Consider the following 20,197-nt stretch of genomic DNA (forward strand, 5'->3'; position numbering starts at 1 on the left):
TATCAGTATTAAAAAAATACGACATTAACATAATATATATAATATATATTTTATCCATTCTAAATCAATGTTAGCAATTTACCATAAAATATTATTTTTTATATTATTATCGTAATTTTTCATATGTAAGTATAAAAAACATTTATTCATTAAAAAAAACAAAAACAAAAAACACGACATACAGTTGAATAACATGATTAAATACTAGTAAATAATATCAAGCATGTGTTAACGTTGAATAATCCAATTAAATTCATTTATACATATGGGTATGTTTTTCCCTAGTGTGTTTTTTTGTATTTTAGTGTATTTTTTATTATTCACTTATTCGATAACTATTAATCCAATTAAAAATTTTAAGATAATTTTTATTTTTGTTTTTGGTAAAAATGCATTTATGTCAAAAGCTTCCTTATTTCTCTCAAAGCACAAAAACCAAAAAAAGACGTGTGTAAATTTTTTAACCCGATTTTACTATTCTCAACTTTCTTTCTCCAAAATATATTTAAGCATTTTCAGATGGAGACGGCATGTTACCACGCCATAAAAAAAATTAAAAAAAACTCATTTTTACATTCAAAACATCTATTTAAAATCAATTTTTTTTTAATAAAATCAAAACCCAAAACAAAAATCTTACCAGTAAACATTTAACAATTAAGACATTCTACCAAATAACATTAAATAAAACGATGACTTTAAAAATCATAATATAGTATAAAAATTGAGTTGAGAATATGAAGGGAATGAATGATTGGGACTGAACAGCAGAAAACCAGCTGTGAAAATGCAAACCAATTCTTTGATGCATCAACTGTCTGTCACTCTCAAAAATAAAACTTACATGATAAATCCTGACATACCTCGAGATCTGTCGAACAATGTAACCATCGTCAAAAACATGGAGTCAATCTTCATCTTTCCTTATTTGCTTGTCAAATACACCTAATTTACCTATTCCTCAGACCAAGCTCAATTGCAGCGAAACCACCTGCCGGTATAAGATGGCCGGACAGACATAGAAATAGGGGTAGTCTCTCATAACAATATTTACTTTTATTCACGGCACAATACAACAGAATTGGAACAAGGAAAATAAGCTGTTGAGTTGAGAAGGGTACCTAGAGTCGGAGAAATCCAAAAAACTGTGTGATAGAGGGGCGCAGGAAGTTCCATAGTAGTAATGCTGTGACAAAACTCAGCCCGATAGGGACATCCGGGCTAGATTTATGTGAGGCTTATAGAGGTTGCATAGGAATGCAGAACAGTCAGAGCTTGTTCTGTAATGGCCCGGTTTCTAGCTTGCCTAACCCAGTCATCAACAACTTCTGCTGCCTTGCTGCCTTTAACTCCATTTTCAAGCATATCTGCAGCTTCACATAGTTTCCCCTGAGCTAGCAGATTCTCAACTCGATGTATCAAAGATTCAATACCATCACCAGACTCGTCTACCTTCTGTACCTGGACTTAGAAATAATGAATGAATAAAAACAATGTAACAGAAAGTTCTGAAATTGCAAATATATGCTTCACTTTCTGATCTAGAGGGGTGAGGAGAGAAGACATACCTTCAACCAGGAGGCAACGTGGGCCAAAGAATGTGTCAATATCCCGCCCCCACCGGGTGGGATAAGACTGAAGTGCCTCAGAGTCCCCTTCAATGCATCGAACTGTTGGAATGAAGGATAATTTCAGTTCTTTTATTTATTTATATATTTTTGAAAGGTTAAATTTCAAAACTAGTGCACTCAAACAAGCAAATAGACAGACCTTTAAATAGCACAAGTTCTTCACACCTGCTGGTTTGTTTTAGTTCTTGACAATTTCAGATATTGTAATATTCCATCTTATGAAGAGATTAGGGGTCTAAACATTTTATGCTTTGACTGAGTCAATGCTGTTTCTCAAGGTTATTAAACAGAGTGTACAAGATAACTTGCAATCTTCATTTTAGCATTCACTCTAGACATCTCCAACTCATTCAAAAGATCTATTTCCAGCTATAAGCAGCTTCAGATAAATACTAATAAAAAGTTTAAGCAGCAACTTCATATGTTAATAGCCAAGTTAGTATAACAGTTCACAGCTTGATCCACTCATTTTTGCATTCTATCTATCCCCCACTTGGAAAGTTAACTTATTGTGGGTGATCTCTCGACAAGTAAATAGATAGAAAGAAAAAATGTATGCAGAAAATATAAATTCACAAAGCTAATCGAGTAAACTTTACAAGAAAAATGAATAAAGGTAAAATGGGATTGAAAAATTCATTTGAAGGATCATGAACCAACACAGAAATAAACATCACTTGCCTTGTGGTTCAGATTGGACATAGTATCTGTTCCATATTTTTGGGTGTCTTCGGGAAGCGATGAGAGAACCAGAGCTATCAGTGAATCATTGTCAATGCCTTCAATATGAGTGTGGAGGGCCTCAATTTCCTTTTGAATAGGCATGCCTTTAGATAATGCATCTTCCAATGAAAGTGCTCCCTGCAAAAACAGAATTGGTTTAGCAGGATCACTTGATAAGCTCAAGGAGCAGGAAGAAGATATTACATCTCAGCAGATTAAGAAATTTGATTTCGTTGCCTAGCACAATTGATAGCCAACTCCATAAAACAGTTCCACTAAGAAAGCTTGTAATCTTCATGAATCCACCACAACATAATCTTTCAGCAAGTTTATCTTTATTCTAGATTACAAGTTTCTAAGGGGTAGCTTATATCTGTAATTATTAAATAAACAATCCTCCACTAGGTTTAGTGTTAGGAATGAAGCGAACACATGATTACCAAACAAAGAAAGAAAGAAAAGAAAACGAAAAACCTTGGTATTGACTTATTAAGCTTTTTTCTTGAAAGATAATACGACCCACCTTAAACATAGTGACTAAATGCAGAATGAAGATTGCATCAAGATTAGAGAATCTCAAGTAATATCAATTTATGAGAGACGTATGAGAGTGATGTTATCAAAGAAAAACAAAAAGGTTTGATTGGACTTAGCACTAAATCTAGATAGCGAATAGCAAGGTAAATTTAAGCTATACATGATCTCAAATATTGAAGAGAAAAAAGTGCAAGTAAAACAAATATACCAAAACTTATCAACATAGACGCGAGGCAAAAAAAACAGAAAAACAACTACCATTCAGATCCACATCTACGAGTTGTAATTTCATTAATAGTTGAAGTTAAGAGGTTACCAGGGCAAGCTTGTGAACAGAATTATTCTGGCGGGCTTCTTCCGAGCGGGCAAAAAATGCCATGCACAAGGCATTTATCTGAGGGAAAAAAAGAGAGAGACGAAAATGAAGTACAATTTTAATTTCATAGCTAAATAGCAGGCAACAAAATCACAAAAGTAGATTGTAGCATTGGAACTCAAATAGTTTACGTTAATTAAGACAGCATCTGAATTATATTATTTTATAAGCAATAAATAATTGTAGGACCCTATCTTCGTCACTTTAATTTAATCTTGACTAATTCTGTTATTTAATCTTGCAGGTGCAGGATTCTTACTTCAACCGAAAAAGGACAATTTCATATATAATATAAATAGATCACTTTTACAAGTTAGTCAAAATGGAAGGTGTCATACGTGAAGATCTGCTTCAGCCATCCTCTCAATCTGGGAAGCCTTCTCACGAGCAATAGCAGCAGATAATTCAGCTTTAGCTATCTCCTGAAGTTCTGTCTGTTTCTGCTCTGCTTCCCTTTCCTGCATAAAGAAACTTAAATAATTTTCGCTAGTAAATCTAAACCATTATTTGACTAATTTAAGAAAAAGATTAACTTCCCATCCAGTGTACCTTCTGTTCAAGTTCTGTTTTGAGTTTCTCTTCTAATTTTTCTTGAAGAGATTTGAGAGCAACAGCAGCTTTAACTCTTTCTTTACTCAGTTCCTGATTTACAAACTCAAAGTTAAGATACTATTAACCTGATACAACATAGGGTGCTCTGAAAACAATCCATGTCCTATAATAGCAATTCACACATCAAAAATTGATGTGAAATTGCATATTATGGGAGCAGGTAATAAACATGAAAACAATTTTCCATCTTACTTAAAATCTTAAATAACTCCATGTAATTCAATTTTATATAAAACAAAAGAAATAATAATATGAAAGTCTATTTAGTTTAGAAATGCATTCCATCATAACCACGGAGATAAAAGTGAACAAACAGATACATATGTAGGATGAGGAACCTGCACTGTTGCATTAATCACTTTCTAGTCAAGTCATGATGGGAAAAAAGTGAGAGAAGATGAATTTCAGGAATATGGAGCAAAATCTAAAAGAATCACATGAAAAGGCAAGAAGTTTCTTTTCACCTTTTCAAGAATGGCTTCTCTCTCAGCATACATCAGTTCCCTGACCCTAGCATCCTTAAGTTCCTTTTCATATTTCTCCTGAATAGTTATTAACTATGTTAGCAAAAACTAATAAACATGGCATACAGCTGTATGTATGGCAGAAAATGTTGTTTCATTAATGAGTATGATTGCAGAAACAAATCAATACAAAATAAAATTCAACTAAATGAGCTACTGATGTTTGGATTGTTTTATTATCAACAGAAAAATTAAAGGTTAAAATAGTAGTAGGTTATTATGACCTTAATTGTCCTCTTCTCTTCACTGAATGATCGGGCATCCAACTGTGCTTGCCTTTCCTCAGCAGCATGTATGGCTTGCAAGAAGTCAAGAACCAATTTCCCATCTTTGGTTATGAAACCATCATAAGGATACTCTATCATGGACCCTATATCCTTCAATTTCAGAAAATAGAATGAGACATGAAGGAGCTAGTTCTCTCGGCAGGAAAGAATACAATATCTCCTAATAAAACAACTGAATTTATTCTAAAACGCCATATCCGAACCTTGAGTTTGGAGTCAGTTGTGCTAGATTCATCAAAACTCTCTCTCAAAAGGTAATCATCAAGTAAGGATTTAGATTTTTGGGATCCATCTCCCTGAACAACCAAGAAAACCTTACATCAAATGAAATGTAAATAGTTGCTTATCAACAACAGACAAAAATAGAGCTAGGATATATAACCTGCTATATAAATGGTAAACCATTCTTTACCTCTGGTGCATCTTTAGCAGCTTGCTCTCCCTGTGCCAGGTTGAGGCCAGGCTTTAAACCTGGATTCTTGATGTCAAGATTTTCCTCAGCTGATTTGTCTCTATTTATATCATCTGATGGTTGATTACTTTGAGAGTCACAAGGCATCTCTCTCCTTTCAACAGAAAAAACATTTTCTGATGAGGGGTTGATTTGAGGGATATCTCTTTGTTCAATATTTTCGGGTTTCAAATCCTCTGTATGCTTTGATTGAGAATTTTTGCCTACATCTGCTTGGATTGAATTTTCAGGAATGCTCAACCCTGAATTTGTGTCATCCTTTTTGGATAGATTTTCATCAATAATTGATATATCAGACTCCTTTGTGCCAGATATTGTTTCACTGGTTTGATGGTCTAGATTTTGCTGTTCTGACAACTTCTGTGTTCTGTTATCCTCAATCTGATGTTTGGTTTCACTGATGCTTGGTTGCAAGTTGCCAAGGTATCTGTCAAGAAGCCCGTAATAGTAAGCGGCAAAGAATACAGAACCCAATGCAAGACCTCCAGTTAGAATTTTTGGGAATGAACTCTGTTGTTCGGGGGTATTGTTTCCCAGACCAGGTTTGTGTGGCCCAGTCTTCTGGGAAACAGAGAAAGCCCTTCTGGAAGAAAGGTATGAAGGTATCTGCATATCCAATCAAAATTTCCCTCAGATGAACATGCAAATCATTCATCCAACAAAATGTACACATGAGATTAACTAAAAACAAGAACTCATTTCAGAACTGTATATGATTTCAAAGATTAAAAAATAAAAAAATAAGCTGGGCAGCCCTTTCCAATTTCGTCAATGAACACAACATACATATTTGGTTCTGAAATTCTAGTGACAATCAGAAAAATACAATATTCTGCAAATTGCCAAACATGTAGCATAACGCATCACCAACAATAACGAAGGTAAAACCATATACAAAATCTTCAAATCACTGCACATTATTACCAGAAAAATCAATGCATTCCTAAAACACCGCGCGCACACATATTAATATATACGTAATACTCCATATGAACATGCCTGAGTTGCTGTACGCAACGGAATCCTATAGGATGAACCACGAGATGCGAGCTGTAGAACGGACCTGCAGATTTTGTTGCCCGAAAAAAAAAAAAAAAAAAAAAAAAAAAAAAAAAAAAAACTAGAATTAATAGAAATAAACCCTAATGCAACAAGATGCACAGAACTGTAAAGTTTTCCAATAGACTGTAAACGTATATATGCCTCCAATCGCGTCAAATCTGCAATTACCTCCGTAACATCGTTGGTGGGGGCTTTCGAAATTCAGCAGAGCCTATGTGAGAACTTGCAGTTTCTACGAACAAGAGGGACGATGATGGTGGAAACTGTCTGGAAAATTAAAATGAAAACCAAAACGCGTTTCTAGCTTAAAAACGGAAACCCGCTTTCCACATTTTCTGTCAGCGATTTCGTAGCAGTTTGTTGCTTTAGCTAATATTTACGTGTGCTGCTGCTAGTTGATGTATCTATTTTGTTTTTATTTGTTTGTTTTATTTTATTTTTTTTTCTTTTATAAGATAGAATTGCATACGCTACTCGTCAAGTGCGTTCTTGATCGAATTAAATATCCAACAAATTAAGTTTGATAAGATAAATTACATTAGATAAATCATGTGTGGCAAATTGATTAAGACAATATATCTATTTTGTTGATTTATGAAAATTTTCTTTGTTTTAACTATAATTAGTATATTCTTATAAATTTTCTTTTTTTGTTTTATGAAAATTGGAATGAACGAAAAACAACTAAAAGTTGTACAACGCACATTATTTGGGCATTTATTTGATTGTCCGGAAGTGAAGTTACCTTGGCATTACTTGTGAACGGTTATCAATATGTTCAACACTGAATTTCGATCGTAGGAGAAGGGATTGAATAAAGTTTTTGTTTCTCGAAAAATTCTCTATAGTACTTCGATTACACGCAAAGACATCTAATAATGTTATTGTACTATGTACGATAGCTTTTCAAAATTGTTTGGAGGCAAGAAGAGGTCCGTCAGCAAAATCAATGTTCTTGCAAAGTTTAAAAAGAGACTATAACAACAAAAAATGATACTGTGACCATTGATAACTTTGGTAGACTGTATACTTTGTTTGTTTTTGCCAATATTTTCTTTATAATTACAAATTATTACGGGTGTGTTTCTTTAGGGAGGTTTCAGGAAATTTGGGTTTTGGTTTGGTTTTTATTTAAATTTAGGGATGAGTTTGAATTTTGTTGTTTCTTCTGTGTTTGGGTTTGGTTGGGGTTTGGAGAGTTTTGATTTATATTGATACTGTGAATAATGAATAAAATAATATAAATGTGTATTAAATTTAATTGATAAAATTTATATTGTATAATTTGATTATGAATTTATATTATACCCGACATATATATTTAAATTTTTATTTATTTGTATTATAAAAAATTTTATTCTCTGCAAAATGACATGTAGATTGTATATATATTTTTAACTTATAATAATTATATATATTAAATAAATAAAATATTTGAATTATATTTATATTTTAAATTAAAAAATAAATAAATAAAGTGCAGCTTTTCTGCTGCACTGCAGGTCTTTTTTGTTATAACTGCAGCAGTTTGCAGGTGCCCCGGTTTGGTGGCCAAATCACTGTGCACAGTAATTGCACAGTGATTTTGCCCAAACCGAGCTTGAAGAAACATACCCTACATTTCAATTTTTTTTGTTAGAATATGTTGATAACTTGATGATTGAGAGATTGCATGTCATCATTACTTATTGAAATATATGTGAGATTTTAAAGATTGAAAGACCTATTTAAGTGAATGTACCGTAAGTTTGTTAGTAGGTATTTAATTTGTGCATTAAGGTGAAAAAATTTTAAGATTGTGTATGATTATTGAAATTCCTAATTTTTTACATTTCAAGTTTGGATTAACAAGTGCAACCCTAGACAAAGCAAATGGTCTACCTATTGTGCCTCGTTGCTTTAGATGGCTTGGTAGCAGAGGACTAATCTCGGCAACATCGCGGTTACTATCACTAAAGACGAGTGTTATGGAGGAATTTTACATAAGTCGAACTGAAGAAAAATTCGTTAAGACAATATGTCACGTGAGGAAGTATAATCATCTATTAATGAAAGTTTGTTAAATAAAGTATATTTGATTTACTGTAGAATGCAATGGATGAGATCGCATCCCTCGGGGTGGAATTGAGGAAAAAAAAAAACAAAGATGACATTATCCCAAGGCTGAGAAAGAAGCTTAAGAAAGAAAGCAATTCATTGAATTCAATTGAAAAGGATGCTACTGAGGATGAAGACGAAGAAGAAACGAGGGAGTAAGAATATATCCGTGAGAGGTTAAGTTAGAAGAGTAGAGAATTGATGCCTTTGACCTTCCCGAAAAAACGACCTTGAAAGTCTCTAATGTACAAATGACAAATCAAGTGACTTTTAATTTATTTTCTTATGATGCGTTTTAATTTATTTTTATTTTTTCTTATAGTGAATTGACTACATACTATGACATGTACTTATCGTTGAAACAATATACGACATCTACATAAGAATATGATAATGACATTAGAGCAAAAAGGCTAAAGAACTCGTATATTGTTCATGGTGTTGTTGGGAGGAACGACCGAAAAATGAATGAAGCTCCAAAATTCATTTTTCCTCTAGGCTCCACTATCCCGGAACAAAAATAAAATAAAATAAAAAAGCGAGAGAAAAACAAGAGTAACAAAGTTAAGTTGACAATAAGATTGGTGAAATGATTGTACCTAATATTGTTCATGTTTGTAGGGTGTGTTTGTTTTGGTGGATTGATTTGTTTTCTACTATTCATAATTTTTTCCATAAAAAATATTAAATCAAATATATATTTTTTATTTTTTTATATTACATTAAAAATAATTTTACATTCAAAATATTACTTATTCAAATTAAAATTTTACTATTTAAAATTAAAGCTCCCAAACATAACACCCTTCGTTATTTTGTAGAATTTATTTCTCCTATTGATCGAATACATCGGTTATTTTTGTATTTACCTTCATTTTCTGCTGGAAATAGGGTGTATTTGTTTGAGAGATTTTGTAAAAAATTCACTGTTTATTCAAAAAAAATTTCTCCAAAAAATATAAAATCAAACCCCTATTATTTTATTTTTTATATTATTCTAAAAATCAAATTTATATTCAAAAAGATCACATCAATACCTATTTATATTATATCGTACAACTATTCTAATTCAAAATTTTTACTATTCAAATCTCAACTCAAAATCCAAACCTCCAAACAAACACAACCATATATAAAGATTATTTGGTGATGACGAAATGGATCAAGAACATTCTGCTATTGCAATTTCCACTAATAAATTCTTTTTTTTTTTTTTTTTATATTTTTATATTTTTTATTTTTTTATGACGTGGGAACCCGCAATCGCTATTCGAAAGTGTGCATTGGTTAAACTTCCGATCGAACCTAATACCCTACAAATCAGGTCCAACGACTTTAACAAATTGTTGATTGTACTGTACGGAACCACATACGGGTAATAATTGAATAGTTATTAGACAAACTATCCCTTGAGATTATTGATGATACAATCTTTTAAATTGTTTTAGTGATTTTTTTTTAAAGTTAAAATTTTAGTTAAAAAAATAATTTTTTCCTTATAATTCTAATTTTAACAATATCAATATTTATTTATTTTTATAAAATAATAATATGTGAACAATTATACAAATTATTTTTTAAGACATATATAAATATATACAATATTCAATTTGTCATTTAAATTTATGCATAGTTTTTCTTTCTTTTTTTTTTATTGTTATAAAAAGATATTTTTGCTTATTTAGTGATAAAATATTATTTTTTTTTATTTTTATTATAAAAAATTATTTTTATCCATTTTTAAAAAATTTGTGCCTGATCAATAAGTATAAAATATAAATGATGTAAAAGATATAAAATATGAAAAAGTTAAATAAACATGTATATAGCATAGTTCATATATATATAATTAAATATTTATCTATTTATAATTAATTTAAAAAATATATGAAAGATTTATCTTTATAATAACCTTTGACAAATTAGAAGAAAATAAAAAAATAGAGAATGTGTTATTCGATTGTAAATTTATTTGTCCAATTATATTTTTTTCATATAATTCTTGACAGATTATTAAAAAATTACATTATATAAAAATATATTTTTCCTTAATACAAGTCAATCATTTTATCATTTTTTTTTTTAATTACGAAGACTTACAGCTGCTATTCGTCGAATGCACTCTAAGTAAATTATCAGAGACGGTCATGAGTTCACTCTACAGTATCATACCATCCTTACGGCACATCATTTTATTATTTTTTTAAAAAAAATTATTTTATTATTCAACTAATAATGACGGCAGATTTTCATACCTAAAATAAAAAAATAATATATTTTATGTTTATTTACTAGACGAAAATTCCCATGCTTAAAAAAAAAGAAAAAAAACATATTTTATGTTTATTTAATATTTATAATTTTAGATGAATTATAAAAAGATTCAAAGTATTATAAAATAATTTTTTTTATATATTTTATTTGACTTTTATTGTTCTAAATATATATTGTATATCATAATAATAAGAACATTATTATTATTATTATTATATTATTATTATTATTATTGTAATAAAACATTATTTGAACACACTGCTATGATTGAAAATTTTGAAGTTCGATTTTGAAATTTTGAATATTAAAATTTTAAATTAAAAAATATTTTTTTATAAGATATAAAATGACATTCATTTAAAGGCGGAAGTGTAAAATTAATTTATTGTAATATAAAAAATAATTTATTTTTGCTTAAAATATCTATATTAGTATATCTAAAAAATTTAAATAAAATATAATTATTAAATAATTAAAAATTATATTGATAAAAATAATTATTTTATAATAAAAATAATTATGAATCACGATTAAAATAAATAAATTATAAATTGTAAATATGATTAAAATGCATTTAGTTTTATTGTTTATATATATATATATATATGTTTTAGAAAATAATCTTAGGTAGCCCAACAAACTGGAACTTTTTTTGTTCAATTGGACTTATTGTTACAGGAGAGTTCTGAGTTCTGGACGTACGAGCGTCGGAGAGAAGGGTATCTCGCCTTCACCGCCATGGGAAACAACAGGCAGAAGCAGAGGCGATTCAAGAAGGATAATCACCGTCGCAACTTGCCCGACCAATCTGATCAACTCGGCAGGCACGTTCCGATGCCCGAATCAATCCTACTTCACCGTTTCGCCACCGTTTCTTTCTTCTTCTTCTTCTTTTTTTTTTTTTTTTTTTTTACCATTCCTTGAGGTTTAAGTGACTGGTTCAACATTGATCAGGGATGAAGCTGATGGTTTATTGCTGGCTGATCAAGGTAATTAATTAATGCTTCATGTATTTGTTCAGACCCTTTCCGACATGCACTCGAGGTGTTCGATTAAATGACATGGAGTAGTAGTTTAGGTATAGTTCGAAGTAGTTTGTTTTGAGGGGAAAAAAGCGATTTTGGCAACACCTGTTAATGCTTTATCGCAGCTTCCGCGGAGGAGGAGGAGGAGGAACAAAGGGGTTCTTCTATTCAGCTCGCCATGTGGGTATGCGATTACCTATTTACCGTATGCAATGAATTTTCTTTCTCCCAATAGATTGTGTATAGCTGCTTTATTGCCATGGTGGTATTGATAAGGAGTCATTTGGTGTGTTGGCACCCTTCTCATGAGACTGCAAAACGTTTTTCTCCTCGATATGGCACTGCAATAATGGCGCCTCTTGAGACAAAATTCGATGTTTGTGCTATCACTGGGTCTCAAATTTATCTATCCGGATGTTTAATACATTGAACAAGTGACATGTGATTATGCCTTTTTTATTTATTATGTTGCTTGCTGTTTTTGGTTGTCTGAATGTATTGTTTTGTGGAAGCAGGATTTTAGCCAATGTGATGCAAAGAGATGCACAGGGCGTAAGCTTGCAAGATTTGGGTTATTAAAGGTAAGTATTCACTAATCTAACATGATCTTTAGTGTATAAACTGAATCATTCTTTGCTTAGCTTCATCTGCAAAGTTGTATTGGAGTTGAATCAGTTTCTTATGTTTTTGTAGGAATTACGGATTGGTAGCGGATTTCGGGGAGTTGTTTTGAGGTCACCAAACTGAGCCTTTTGCTACAATTTTTTTTTTTTTTGTAATATTGCGCTTTCATCTATATTTTGTTCTAAAATTGTCCTCACAGATGTTCAGTTCTTAAACATCTTTGAATTTAATCTCTGTGAGAATGACATTGCATCTAATACTGTTGTCTTTAACGTTGGTTTAATGGTTCTCTAGACATTTTTTGTTTATCTTGTCAATGCTGAAAAGATATGAAACTGAAAGCATGAAAATTGAGCAGCACATGATGGAAATTGATGCTTCCACTTTAACTACCATTGAATCACAGTCAAATATTTACCTTTTTGTATTAAATATATATGTTGCTTTTTATTACTTAACCCTATTCAAACATATTGGTCGTATGCTTGGTGTTAAAAGACATGATAGCAATCAAATTTTAACAGATGCAATTAAAATCAGTCAGTATATAATGAGTTTATTTGTTGCACTGTTTCCATTTTGCAGTCCCACTGGCACTCAATGTGTCTCTCAGGAGGATAGTGAATTAATCAGGAGGAGTGGGTTAGCTGTCGTTGATTGTTCTTGGGCACGTTTAGATGATGTTCCTTTTACGAAGTTACGCTGCACGGCTCCTCGTCTTTGTATGATTATGACATTACTCTTAGTTCTAGGCTTTTAGCAACATGCTGCAGTCTTTATAACTTGTTGAGTTTATGTACATTGTTTGTTGCTTTGATTTGTATCAAGAATTAGATGGACCTATCTATTTTCCAATCACATATTCATTACTTTTTGCTGTGTTCATATTCTAAGAATATTGAATACACATAATTTTCTTGCATTGTCTTTCCTGTTTTTGAACAATAATTTTAGTAGACTCATTGATTCAAGTGGAATTACAGTGCCTTGGTTGGTAGCAGCAAATCCAGTAAATTACGGTCGACCCTGTGAGCTATCTTGTGTGGAGGCACTGGCTGCAGCATTGATCATATGGTATTGAATTTAAAGCTTATATAATTTCACCTTTGCTTCAATTTTAGAACATAAATGCAATGTTAAGTCGTCTTCAAACCCAATTTTTAAAAAAATATATACATATATGCATATTCCAAATCTTTGGTATCTTTGCAGCTTTAATTCTCTCTTTCGTATTATAATCTATATTTGATCTTAATTATTGTATCAAATTATGTGACTTGTTATCTTTGAAAAAGTTTAAAATTATTGCGTAGTCTGCAAGCTAGAATTAGCCATACACCATGTTCAAACAGTCACCTTCTGTTGATTAATTTATGCTGAAATTATTAAGTTTAATAGCTCATCTCAGCAGTTCATGTGATTACATTTACACCATTCTTTACATTTAACAGCGGAGAGAAAGAAACAGGAAATCTGTTGCTTAGCAAATTCAAATGGGGCCATGCTTTCTTGTCTCTTAACAGGTAAAACCAAAATACTACTTGATTAAGCACTGCTGTGAACAATCTTCTGAACTTGCAAATTTAGATGCTAACAAATGAATGGATACAGAGAACTTCTCAAGGCATACTCTGAATGTAAAAAAGCCAATGAAATGATCACAGTCCAAAACGAGTGGCTCTCGCAGCAAACTTCACAAATCTCCGATGTCCCTACTAAAGGAAAAGGTAATCTTATCTAGCACTGTCGAGATTGCTCTTGGTACTTCATTTATTTACTAGAACACAATTCAAGCATTGTATCGACAACCTTACAAATTGAGAACAATTGGCAACTAGCTCCTTTTGCATTTCAGACAAACATTCTGAACCCGAAGACACAAATGATGGATCCTCCAGTTCTGATGATGGACTCCCTCCACTCCAGAGAAACATGAATCATTTATACTTGGAGGAAAGCGACGAAGAAAGTGAATAAATGTTTTTAGTTTCCTCAATACGTAGAGCATCATTATCTTGAGCACACTGATAGGTATGTCAATTTATCTGTCTATGAATTATATATTTTGTAGCGCTTATGGAAGAATTATGCGTGTTCTTGGCTTGATGGAATCATTCTACATTTGCTCATTTGTTATTTGTCCTTTACTATAGTATACATTCATGGCATATTTTCCTACCAAGTTTTTTATGATTTTTTGTATGTGGTAGGGGCATTCATCTGGGTGGTGAACTGCGTTAATTATCCAATGCTGATTTGTAATCTCACTTGATTTGAGCCCTTGAGAGGAGTTTGAGATGATTTTGCCTGATTAAGTAGAATTATTAGATCAAACCCTAAGTGGATGAGAGAAGCAAGCTATGATAAGTTGATCATTATACAAAAGAGTTGGGAATTCTTGACCAATGATGATTTGTGTGGACTGTATCTTTATGTAATTACCCAGCACAATATGTTTAATTAATGCATACTCCATTCGTCCCAAATCAAGGGTTTTTTTTTTTTTTTTTTGAATTTTGTAGTAGATTAAAAAATAAGATTATTTTATTAGTACTGAAGTGTGCAAGAATTTTTGATATTTGTCCTTCGACTTGATGTATAAAGTAATTGTATGTATAGTTGTATATTGTAATTTAAGTAAAAATTAAACGTATTTTGATATTATGATTATTTTTTCTAAAATAGAAAAAAAATGCTTTTGAAGTAGATAAAAAAAGTATTTGAATTAGGACGGACAAAGTACTCTTTATATACTTGAAACATTGTGTGCAGATTATTATAGGTGAAATATTGGGCTTCTGATAAAAATGGCCTAAGTCAAATATGTTTTTATAAAACTGGCCCTAAAAAAGAATTACAAGACTTTTGGAATTTTGCAAGAAGTGCTAAGTTTTTGGAGATTTTTGAAAATTTGCAAGTTTGAAAAAAAAGTAAAAAGTTAATATTTGATTTGATATTTTATGAAAAAAAAATCATTTCGCTCTGTAATCAAAATTAAAATAATGACTGCCTACTATAATATGACCTAGATAAAATAATGACCGCCTACTATAATATGATCTAGATGCGCTATACCTAAGACTCGTAATAAAAAATTAAATAGTAAATAAAATACTAATAATTATCATAGATGAGTATGAATACTTCTCTCTCTTTCTCTCTTCTAATATAGACTTTGACTTTACCTAACGCCATAACAACTTCATCCCTCGGGAAAACTCAAACCAAGTGGCTATTGGATGGTGAAAGTGTTGCCATCGAGATTAGTGCAGCGCTGTGCCTTCCATTGCGATGCGCGTTGAGTTATGCTCGAACATGGTGAAGTTCAACGTCCCGTGGTAGTTTGACTTCTGAGAGGAGCGGGGTGGCGAAGCTGCCTGACGGGGGTCAACCCCCCTAACGGTTGAGAATCCGGTGCGAGTGGAGGCTGGCCCATGGGTGGCAACGCTGAGGGCACCGGGAATTGCCTCGATGGCTGACGCAGTGGCGTCAGCGGCGGCACTGACGCAGCTGAGCGCTGCCTTGATAGCTACAAGCAACTCTTGCCGCAACTTTAGTACTCATGCCAGCATGTTTACATTTGAATTTTTTTTAGTTCTATCATGAAAAATAGATTTTTACATAGGTAAATACTCAACTAGCTTTCCGAAAAAATATTTAACTTCTTTATGCGAATACCTGATTTCAATTAAAAGATCTTATAACCATATAATGTTTCTTTTAACATTTCAATTATGACTACGTAATTATATTGAAATAGTAGAAAATGCAACACTTTTTAAAATTGAGACTTTCAACTTATGAAAGAACCATACAAGTTGAATACAAAATTGTCAATTTTCCAAATGCATCATTTGCACAATTTGAATCTTACATATCTATTTAGTTTAATTTTATTAGCATGTTTACTAAACACTAAAACTGTTATTACTAATCCAAGATCCAATAAGCTATATTTTCTCGAAATCAAATCAACATCGAACAAAACTTAAAGAAAACTTCTATTTATTACGGAAGTAACAGTTCGGACTCAGTTTACCCTAATATCAAACCAACCGACATCAAACACACATCCAAAACCCAACCACAAATGACACGCCACGGAAACGCAACAAACACGCTAAACCGAAACCCAATCTAAGGAAACATTGCCGAAATTAAGCCTAAACCCGCATCGCAGACAAGTTACACCGCGAACAACAATAAGGCATAATCGGTTGTGTATGTTTTAGTTTTGATAAATATAAAAAAGTGGGTTTAGGGGTGAATTAAGAGGTGTGAGATCGAGAGTTAGAGACAGAGAGGGAGAGAAACCGCGAGAGGCTTTTTGGAGGAAATTCAAAAACAAATTCGTGCGGACTCAATCCAAAGCGGACAATATCATACTAGTGTTGAATTGACCTAGTCCCAACAAAAATAACACTGACAATACCCTTAAACAACAATCTTAAATGTAGAAATGTTCAATTTTAGAGTTAGATACATTTACTTAACAACTGCTTAGATCAATAATGTTCAATAATGTTGTACATTATTCAATCTTGTGCACTGGGGTACAACATATGTCTCATATATTCAATATCTTTATTAGATTTGGATATTGTTCTTTAAATAAAAATAAAATTAGTGGCTAGAGGAACAGTTATGGACTTAGCATGATGTATAAAAAAATATTTCTTTAGACTTTTTTTTATATATACAATCTTGTAAAAAAAACAAAACACTAATTTTCTTATAATCAAAATTAATGTCAAGAATCACATTTGTATTCCCAAGACATTTCATATAAAATCTTTTAGTTAAGTTATTTTTAACATGATCAATAGCTTTTGAGTTTGAACCCATTAAAAGCATATTATAGTTATAGATTAGTAAGAACATAAGATGCTTAAATACTATTTTAAAATAAAAACAATGATCAAATTTATTTTAGTGAAATCATTTGATTTACACATTATCAAATTTAATATTTCATTGTCTAAGAAATTATTTTAAATCATAAGGTGATTTTTATAAAAGATAAACACGATCAAATTTATTTTTATAAAAAATAAATATATTACACACACTAATTATTTTTATATTATTTACATAATTTTTTATACTTCACATAAAAAAGATAAATATATTACACACACTAATTATTTTTTATATTATTTACATAATTTTCTATACTTCACATAAAAAATATCCCTTCAAACAATTTTACTAAACAAAAATCTAAAAAGTTGTTTAATATTTCTTCTAGTTCTCTATCTAGTATCAACTGATAATTATTTAAATTCAAATGAGTCATTTAAAAATAGATTATATTCTAACTGACAATTTAAAAATAGTTTCACTCCATCTTATTTATTATTATTACATGGATCAATAACTTTTAAGCATAATATCTTATTTTTCATTAAATGTTACATCTATACTAATAATAGTTTTAAAACCAAATTTAGAACTCAACCAAAGCCTATACGTCTTACGATATTGTGGTAATCTAGAAACTTACTTTTTCAGCTCAATGTTCCAATATAACATTTTGAACACATATAAAGGTAGAACAATAAAATATTCTCAAATTTAATAAATCGACATTCTTACGAGACCATACAGATTCAAGATATGCACCATTTAATGAAATAGAGGAAAACTTATAATTAACTAGATTGTTGTTACAATAGCCTTCCCATAAATTATATCGATAAATTGAACGAAGCTAATAGACTTATAGCACTCTCCAAGAAAGTTTTTTCTATCACTCTATTTTGTTGAGGTGTATAAAGAATGATTCTATGCCTCTTAATGCCATCTTCACATATATTATAAAATATTGAATTACAAAATTCAAAAGTATTATGAGTTCTCGACATTTTTTTTTCTTATTAGTTTGATTTTCTATTAATTATTTTCAGCCTTTACAAATCTCAAAAAAAAGAATCCAATATTGCTTCATTATAAATATCCTTCTTTTTTTTGAAAATTTATCAATAATAGATAAGAAAATTTATTCTCATCCTGGGTGAGTTCACTTAAAAAAAAACCCTAAAAAACATTAATATGTAAATATTCAAGAATATTTCTTCCTTTTTGAAATTTTTTTTTGTTATTTTCAATGGAATTATTGGGAATTGGACTTTATGATGTTTACAATATATACATTTTTAAAAAATTGGAATAATTAAAAAAAATTATTTTAAAAAACAACTAATTTTATGCGTGAGAAATATCTCACAACTTGATCTACAAAAGTTTGACGACGCCATAAAATTTTTGCTACACTCATGATGCAGGGTCGAGGGAACTCAAAGTCAAAAGGATCTTGTCGGACAATTTTATAAATATAAAGACAAGCACACAATTAAACTAAAAGGTTACTACAGGAGATGTGTAACATACAAATCCAACAAACACATAAGTTTAAGAGTTAAAAATTTTTGGTTAACCATGAACAGTATTCAGACAAAAATTTAAGAGTACAACTTTTCTATACTCAAAACGGAAAATAGTTATCACAAAAAATAACCGAAAAGTATTAGAATGATAAAATCTTGTATAAAAAAGATCACCAAAATAATTTTGTTTTCCACAACCTCTAAAATATGATTTTTCAGAACTGTTTTGTTTTGGTATCTATTATACAACATAGGAAAATAAAACAATATATTCAAATACTTTTCAGTGATTCTACAGTTATAAACAAATCATTTTATCCCAAAAAAGTAAAAAAAAAATACACAAGAAATTTTAAAAAAGCTTTATGAGTAGTAAAACTTTAATATTCAGCTCAAAAACTTTTGGATTTATAGATTCAACATCTAAAACCAACTATAGTAGATTTATATATACAGTAATAACGAAAGAATTCAACCGAAAAGGTTTGACCATAACTTTTTTGCAAGCTATTAGGTTCGACAATAACGGTTGCGGTTCCCATGTAATAATAATAATAATAATAAACCCAAAAATCTTACCTATCACAAAAAATAGATATGCATGCAAAGTATAGACTATATATAGAAATCCAGGTATTATATAATGTCATAAAAAACAAGAGTCGAATGAGTTCTTCCTTCTCCACAAAATAAAAGTAAAGATTGCAATCCCTGAAATTGCAGCTTGTTCACAAAACATCTGGCATATAATAGTTATTTATTTATGTCTTATTAAAGTCTTTAAACTGAAATTTAATAATAAATTATATAATCCTTATGCCTTATTTGGATTACTTGGTTGATCACATCAGTCATGAGTAAAGTTGAAATTCTCGTCCAGAAGCAGATCGTCCCACTCCCACAAGTTGGTCTTCTGAATTCTCGTAGTCCACAATGTACTATCCTCAAAACTTTCCTGTATAAATCATAGACAACGAGACAAATATTAGGAAAAGAAAAATAAAACTTATATATAAATATGTTAGAATTGAAAACAAAGAGAAGAAAAGTGTTCATATTTATTTGAATGTAACGTGAGGGGAGGTTTTTAAGTTTTACTTTTGGTATTTTGAATTGTTTCAAAATGATAAAAAAAAAAAAAAAAAAGTTGAATAAAATGGAGGTATTTAATTTGATGTAAATAAGTGTCGGATGTGATACTAGAGAGAAAATATATTTATTATTATTTAAATTTAAAAAGAGTGTTCGATATGAACCTTTTTTTTTTTTTTTTTCTAAAAGGAAGATAAATTTTGATGAAGAGTGGAAAAATAAATTCGAAAATGATAATACAAATATTTTTAGTATATTATTTCCACATGAAGAGTTTTCTTTTGGGGATTTTTAAAAGATAGGAGGGAGTGCTCCATAGTTTTCGTAAGATTTTTTTCTCGGCGCACAAAGGAAAAGACAAGAAATCGAACGAATAGTGATAAACAAACATGAAAAGCTGTAAATGATAAATAATTAGTGTAGTTAACCTCTTGCTGAGTATTGTCAAATAGTGTAGGAGGAGGGACTTCATTTT

General features: G+C 30.6%; 2 protein-coding genes across 3 annotated transcripts; one reads left to right on the forward strand and one right to left on the reverse strand.

The window, feature by feature from the left end:
* Positions 1 to 724: 724 nt before the first annotated feature.
* On the reverse strand, positions 725 to 6,522 carry LOC127248850 (actin cytoskeleton-regulatory complex protein PAN1). 2 transcript variants are annotated; one of them, XR_007838176.1, is made up of 13 exons: positions 6,393 to 6,522; positions 6,162 to 6,225; positions 5,103 to 5,768; positions 4,894 to 4,986; positions 4,628 to 4,780; positions 4,344 to 4,421; positions 3,817 to 3,909; positions 3,606 to 3,725; positions 3,208 to 3,285; positions 2,313 to 2,492; positions 1,569 to 1,670; positions 1,122 to 1,461; positions 725 to 991 (listed from the first exon to the last, which is right to left on the reverse strand). XR_007838176.1 is itself a non-coding variant. In XM_051271395.1 (12 exons), the coding sequence occupies exons 1-12, from the start codon at positions 6,401 to 6,403 to the stop codon at positions 1,228 to 1,230; spliced, it is 1,872 nt and encodes a 623-aa protein (XP_051127352.1). In that variant the 5' UTR covers positions 6,404 to 6,522; the 3' UTR covers positions 725 to 1,227. The 2 variants fall into 2 exon arrangements, 1 of the variants encoding a protein (XP_051127352.1); XM_051271395.1 differs by having other exon boundaries at positions 725 to 1,461.
* Positions 6,523 to 11,230: 4,708 nt separating this feature from the next.
* Positions 11,231 to 14,414, forward strand: LOC127248959 (uncharacterized). Its single transcript, XM_051271560.1, has 10 exons — positions 11,231 to 11,419; positions 11,550 to 11,584; positions 11,746 to 11,804; positions 12,136 to 12,201; positions 12,314 to 12,354; positions 12,830 to 12,966; positions 13,228 to 13,318; positions 13,696 to 13,767; positions 13,856 to 13,971; positions 14,100 to 14,414. Exons 1-10 carry the CDS (start codon positions 11,334 to 11,336, stop codon positions 14,219 to 14,221), a joined length of 825 nt encoding a protein of 274 aa, XP_051127517.1. The 5' UTR covers positions 11,231 to 11,333; the 3' UTR covers positions 14,222 to 14,414.
* Positions 14,415 to 20,197: the final 5,783 nt, after the last annotated feature.

The sequence above is a fragment of the Andrographis paniculata genome, unplaced genomic scaffold, assembly GCF_009805555.1.
Source record: "Andrographis paniculata isolate CXL003 unplaced genomic scaffold, ASM980555v1 Contig34END, whole genome shotgun sequence".
NCBI classification, from domain to species: Eukaryota; Viridiplantae; Streptophyta; class Magnoliopsida; order Lamiales; family Acanthaceae; genus Andrographis; species Andrographis paniculata.